A 7,015-nucleotide genomic window follows, 5' to 3' on the forward strand; every position below is an offset into this window, starting at 1 on the left:
AATCTAATAATTGGTTCCTTTCCTCACCCCATGGACTCAAATTGCAAACTCTTACTGTATGTTTGGTAGGCTGAGAGAAATAAAAAAGATTGAAATTTAAATTATTATTTTTATTTTGGTAGAATTTCTAATACTCATATTTCCCTTTCTAGAATTGGATGCGAATCTTAATAGCGAGAAAGAGGTCCCAATAGGATAACTTCAACTTTTCTTTCAAGGCAGCAGATGCCTCCAAGATAGATAAGGAAGAAACCTCCAACATATAGCAGATTAAAAAAAATTATAATGGCACAGATAGGACAATTAAACATAGACCCTCTTATATATTTAATCTAGCTATGAATTTAATTAAAATGTATTAAGAATTTAACTAAAATATATTTTTTATATAGATTTAACTAAAATATATTGATGTAGTATAAAAGTATCTTATATTATTATTAAATCGTATTGCCATGTTTCTTATAAGTATCATAAATAGTCATATATGATAATAATATTATTAATTTTTATAATAATTATTTATATTTGTGATCATTTAAATTGGCTAATTTACATGAAAATTATATTTTTAGTCTACTGCTCTAGCAGTAGCTGTTTTATAACTAAGACGTTATACTATTAGTATAATATTTTTTTATCTGTCTATCATTTTATATTTTATCTCAAACTTTTGACTTTTCTCTTCTTGTTGTCTTTTAATTGTAAAATTAATTAATTAATTAATTAATTTTTATCCACAATAAGTATAGATATATTTATATAATCAATTAATTAGAAATAATTGAAAGTAAAAAAAAATTAAATTATTAATATAAAATCAATAAATTTATCATACATAATAATTTATTATTATTTTTCTTTAGACAATAGTATGATAAAGAACTTTTACATTATTATTCCAACACATTTTAATTAAACTCAAATCATCAATTATGCAACCTTATTATCCAAAAATAATTTCTCTTACATATAACACCATTCCTTATTCTCCAATTGTAGGTTGCACATATGCAACTGGGGTTAAAAATAATCAAGAAGGTTGTTTATCAAATTTTTCGCACCAAGAATCATATACTTTATAAGACTAGATGAAGCAAAAGAAACAATTATAAGGGGATAATATATGGACATTTTTTTAAAAAACTTTTTGGGAAACCGTACTAAAGATACGTCTTTGTTTCCGTATGCATGCATAGAATAAAAAGCAAACATGGATCAATCACTTTCAATCAAATGATCAAAGAAAATTAGAAACCGACCCAAATATCTAATGGAACATTCTCCACTTTTCTCCTCCTTTCTCCTCAGCCACTCTATCTATCTTTCCCTTCTTTTCACTGAGTTTGCATAGCAATGCATGTCCATCCATCAAAGCAACCGTACCAAGTCTTCAAACCCCTATATAAGCAAACCCCATTTGGCTCCTACATAATGCACACCACATAGCAAAACCTCAAGTACCTTCTCCTTCACATTCCCTCAGCACTTTCTGTATTCAAAACTTTTGGCATTGTTTCCAATATCCTAACTTGAGACTATATATATAGCAGCATATATATATATATAATGGATAGGGTGACACAGATGGCATCAGAGAGGCCAGTGGTGATATTCAGCAGAAGTTCATGCTGCATGTGCCACACCATCAAAACCCTCTTCAGTGACTTTGGAGTGCATCCAAATGTTCATGAACTTGATGAGATACCAAGAGGGAAGGACATTGAGCAAGCTCTTTCAAGGCTAGGGTGCAGCCCCTCTGTGCCTGCTGTGTTCATTGGTGGTGAGCTTGTTGGTGGAGCCAATGAAGTCATGAGCCTTCACCTTAACCGCTCCTTGATCCCTATGCTTAGGAGAGCAGGAGCTCTTTGGGTTTAATCAATCAATTAATTCACTACTATCAGGCACTAATTAATTAATAAATCTGTTTTGGTTACATATGTATAATTATGGTGAGATATTATTATATATAGTGGCCGGCCGGATCCATTATTATAGGATGCATGTATATTAGTACTCTGAGTTTATGTATGCTACTAATTTGTAATAATAACAAGGCCACTTAACTTTACTGATAAAGGTGTCATTTAATTAGCCCTTTTTTGTATTGAATAAATGTAGCCTTGTGTTTTAGCTAATTGAATGGAATTGCAGATCATATGAATTTTAACATCTTGTTTAATTAAGCATCATGTTAGTAAATTGTGGTTATTAATTATCAGCATTTTCACAAAACTTATAAATTCATCAAAATAAGGCAAAGATAGACCAAAAAGAAAAAAGAAAGGGAGAGGATATATGTTTTCTACAGCAATAATTGATGAACATGGTGTGAACATAAAGAAAATCCTTCCTCCGAGCCCTTTTTAACTTTTTCATATGAAAGAAAGAAATCAACAGAAATTCTCTTTAGTTGGGGCTTGATCCTCAACTGTGGCACTCTTTGTTAAGTGGCACATTGTAAGACAAAAATCCTAGTCCATATGATATGGCATTAAGGCTACAAACGGTGTCTTGTTCTTTCACATAGTCGATGAGGAACAATATGCACAATTACACAGAAAGGAATAAATCTATTGGTACAAGTGAATGCGACATGTCAGTAACATGGTTCCAATATCACATCAAATAGTTATATGCCGAAGTTAGAAAAAAGACAAAACAGAGAAGAACTAATAGAGCATATCATGGAGTTAAAGAGCCTCTTAAGTCTTCAATTAAGGAAAAGTGGTACATTGTACTCTGGATATGGCCATAATGGAGTTGGAACCCCTCCAACACTATCTGTTTCCTGGAATTATATTATTATATAATAAAACGATATGAAAGAATATGTAATCCAGTATTATTCTCGGTGAGAGACAGGTGAAAGTGAAAACCACTAATTAGTGATAAAATTGGCCATGTTAATTCAAGTCATAACCATATTTTACAAATGAATAACCATATCAGTTTTCTGCAATTTTTCTCCTATAGATCTAAATTATTTTAAATTAAAGTGCATTCATCTCAAAAGTCAAGATAGACAAGAATTAATTTTATATTCCAGCTGACTGGTCATAATATAGCCTATGCAAGTGTCACGAGTTTGGATACCCTGATGATGAATGAAATTCGTCAATCATTTAATATAGGGAGAAAAGAACACATTTTTTTAAAATGAAATTCGGCCTAGATAATGCTCCTTTATTATCTTTTGCATGTTGTTACTTCTGTAGAAAAAGTTACAAAAACATCCGGTGTCATATAGGATCGACAGTTGGATACTCAATAGTTAGCAAATGATGCAATAGCATTCCAATATTGTATGATTAGAAAACTAAATCTTATACATGATTATGATAAATAGACTAATATTTACTAAATTATTAGGAAAATAATGACATTTACATATTTATGCAAGATCGAAAGGAGCATTCATAATCTAACTTAAACCTTTGCTCACCTAATTGAATATTGTCACACTACATCATCTGTGGTAGCGTCAATCTTACAGGAAACATCAGTAGCTTTAGTTTTGGGCAATACCATACTGTATCTACTGTTTGAGACTCTATTAGCTAGTTAGCCTAAACCAAGAGTTGACATGCAAAGGTGGGCCTGCTAGCTATTGGACCATGGCAAAGGGCTCTTCTCTACTGCATAAAAGAAACCTGGGTAAAACTTTCTACACTCCCTCTAACTCCCACTATTGTTTCTTGTATTTCTCATTGGATTTGCATTTGGGAATGAACTTTTCATAATGCAATAAGAACAGGAAGCAATGGTAGAAGTGCAAGAAGCAACAGCCAAGAAACCTTAGAACTTCCATGTCACTGTGGTAAGAAAAATGGCAAGCCTAACAAAAAAATAGACCATGCATGCATGGGCTTGGGTCACAAGGACCAGTCCAATTGACTATCCCCAACAGACTATCACTTCCTACACCTCCATAAATTACTACTAGTACCCAAATGTAATGGGATGTCAATAGCAATTTATGAAGGTGTAGGAAGTGTTAGCCTCCCCAACATTACAGAAACCTAATACCCATGTATCTCACGTTAACGAAATTGCAGTAGCTAATGGAGAAGGGGCGTTTGGTGCCAGAGAGAAAATCAAAGGGAGGAACAAATAATGATTGGCATAAAATAGCTCTGACGAGTGCTTGTCTACTTGATCTTAATTGCATATGTACTTATCCCTTAAATTTAATTGATTAACCTAGTTCTTAATATCTTTTTAATTTTACCTATGACCCTATCCTCATTACAACTTATTGGAAAAGACCAGTTGCGCGTATTTGCTGTGCAATATTAATTTTAGAATCATGTCAAGCATATATATGGTATAGGTAGCATGTGATGATGTTTGAGTGTAAACAAAATCTACCATTTGGTGAGTAGTGTGAAACGCTTAATCCCTTGAAAAGTGTGAGGAAGATATAGATTGTTTGTGATAAAGTTAATATCTCTTAACTTGATTTGTTGTAGAGAAAAATCATGATTCTTAAGAATAAACGAATTCATTGGACCTAATGCAACCAATTGTTAAACTAGAAAGGTAACCCTTGAGTTTGATTAAATTGATCATGAGATAGAATAACGTTGATTATAATCCCTCTTTTAATTAAGAGTATTTAATATCATGAATTAAGTCTTATAAAAATGATTAAACCCTACTTTTAATTTAGGTAGTATAAATAAAACGCAAAGGAGTAACTTTTTAAATTAAAACCAAACTCAAAAATTCAAATACCGAGCATACTTCCAAAAAGAATGTAAGTTGTCTTAATTCTTTTCCATAAGTTGATGGAGTTTCTCATTTTGTTTGGTATATAAGATCTAATCACTCCACATATATCCAAATCTCGCATATATATTCACCTCAAGGAAAGCAACTATATCCGTATCTCTCACGTGTCAACCTCCATGCTCATGCGACGTGGTATGTATTCCCCTATCCAACATTAATAAAGATATTCTTAACGTATTCCAAAATTATTATAACTAATTTTTAAAGTATAACAAAATGACGTAACGTAATTTTTATGTTATTAAATTAAAAAGAATATTATAATCAATCAGAACCATCATAGAGTAATAGAACTACAAAAGAAATATTATTATTTTGCTGTTTAAAATCTCTCCGTGTTTATCAAGATTAGTTCTAGTTAAGTAAATTTATTTTTAAAACAGTTTTCCACACGTTTAATTTTTTTTATTCATAAAACTATTAATTATTATTATTTTTAAAATTAAAATCCTTGCCACTTACTTCTAGAAGTGTTGCTATATATATCCAAAATATTTAGTGTCGGAGTATTTTAGAATTTCTCCTAAAGTTGACATTCTTCATGCACCATCAAACCCACGTAATCAATGTTATTTTCATCCACATGAACCACCTCACGCTCCCCCCCTATTCTCCCTCTCTAATTTTCGTGGTCCCATTTTCCATTAGTAGTGTTTGGCTTATTTTCATGGCCATAGTAGATTCTTTGTCACACAAGTAGCTAGCTATATTAGCAACTAACACACCACACAAGTCCCTCTCAAATCAAGGATATTTTGGGCATCAACTCATACAAGAACCTTCAACCCTTTTCATCCCTAGCTAGCACTCCCAGTCGTGACCCTTAGCTTTCATCAATATATATGCCCTCATTCCTCACATGTATAAAATCAACGCAAACGCTTCAGCATTCGGTACGTAACACCACAAAATAATAAACCACCCCCTAACTTCCTCTACTAGTAAACTCCACTCATTTTTTCTTCATCTATTTTCTCTCTTATTTCATACAATTACACACTAACTACTTTAGAAGCTAAACAACCCACCAAGCCATATTATACGTATATTTAAGCAAGTAGATATATATATATACATATTCCAATTATGGAACGCATAACAAAATTGGCATCACAAAAGGCAGTGGTGATCTTCAGCAAGAGCTCATGTGGGATGAGCCATGCAATTAAGAGGCTGTTCTATGAGCAAGGTGTGGGGCCCGCAATCTATGAGCTTGATGAGGACACAAGAGGGAAGGAAATGGAATGGGCTCTGTTGAGACTCGGGTGCAACCCTTCTGTGCCAGCAGTGTTCGTTGGTGGCAAGTTTGTGGGTTCAGCCAACACGGTCATGACCCTTCACCTCAATGGCTCACTCAAGAAGATGCTCAGAGATGCTGGTGCTCTATGGCTTTAGAAACCTCATCATATACCTACGTACATAACGTGATGTCACATTCTAGGGCAATGCAAAAAACAGCTAGCCAAACACGGCCTTAACAGAAAGCTAGTTTATATTTGTTGTATAATAGCCTAGTTTTTTTTTTAATACCGGCGGCTTTTCGAATCTACATTTTACCAGAATAATATCTAGAGAGTGTGCTCCAATATAATCTTGAGTTCTATAACTTTGTGGGTGTCATGTTTCATTAATATATAGTATTTAAAATATATTTGAAACAACTTTATTATAAAATTAAGTTCTATAAAAAAAAAGGAGGTGGCAATAAAAATAACTTAATCGAAAAGTGCATGCAATGTTTTGGAGTGATGAGACATATTGATCAAAATCTCAATTCCTTGGATTTTGTCTGTGTTTCTTTCTTACGTTTAATTTCAGTATGATAGTTAACAATTAAATGCAATGCGTTAATACTTTTCAATATTTTCTTCAGACTGCATGCTACAGACAATATTGCTAATTAATAAATTTTTTAGAATATTTGTAATGCTATTTGGTGAAATATCTTTGTAATTACTCTGTAAATATTTTCTAGACTATGGTATCTCAAGATAAGTTGTCTCCTTAATATACTTTTTTATAGTTTATTTATTTCCTAGATTAGCTCTGCTATTTATGAAAATATTCTTAGTGTACAAGGATCATTGGAATATCTTTATATATATATATATATATATATATATGGCTTTGGCCAAATTCAATAACAGAATCATTCCATCAATAAATGTTGAATCCTGAGATAGCACGTCTTGTGCTTTTTTGGGTAATGTTAATAAAATTT

The 7,015-nt window shown here is 32.2% G+C and overlaps 2 protein-coding genes across 2 annotated transcripts; both read left to right on the plus strand.

Moving 5' to 3' along the window:
• The first annotated feature begins 1,419 nt into the window (after positions 1-1,419).
• LOC114387378 (monothiol glutaredoxin-S2-like) lies at positions 1,420-2,170 on the plus strand. Its single transcript, XM_028347553.1, has one exon. The coding sequence runs from the start codon at positions 1,570-1,572 to the stop codon at positions 1,876-1,878; it is 309 nt and encodes a 102-aa protein (XP_028203354.1). The 5' UTR covers positions 1,420-1,569; the 3' UTR covers positions 1,879-2,170.
• A 3,317-nt stretch (positions 2,171-5,487) lies between these two features.
• LOC114386335 (monothiol glutaredoxin-S10-like) lies at positions 5,488-6,405 on the plus strand. The gene has a single exon (XM_028346323.1). It carries the CDS (start codon positions 5,881-5,883, stop codon positions 6,187-6,189), a length of 309 nt encoding a protein of 102 aa, XP_028202124.1. The 5' UTR covers positions 5,488-5,880; the 3' UTR covers positions 6,190-6,405.
• Positions 6,406-7,015: the final 610 nt, after the last annotated feature.

The sequence above is a fragment of the Glycine soja genome, chromosome 15 (genome assembly GCF_004193775.1).
Source record: "Glycine soja cultivar W05 chromosome 15, ASM419377v2, whole genome shotgun sequence".
In the NCBI taxonomy this organism is placed as follows: domain Eukaryota; kingdom Viridiplantae; phylum Streptophyta; class Magnoliopsida; order Fabales; family Fabaceae; genus Glycine; species Glycine soja.

What these genes read in the sequence shown, in the direction of transcription:
- LOC114387378 (XM_028347553.1), top strand. Translation starts at nt 1,570, where the DNA reads ATGGATAGGGTGACACAGATGGCATCAGAGAGGCCAGTGGTGATATTC.
- LOC114386335 (XM_028346323.1), top strand. Translation starts at nt 5,881, where the DNA reads ATGGAACGCATAACAAAATTGGCATCACAAAAGGCAGTGGTGATCTTC.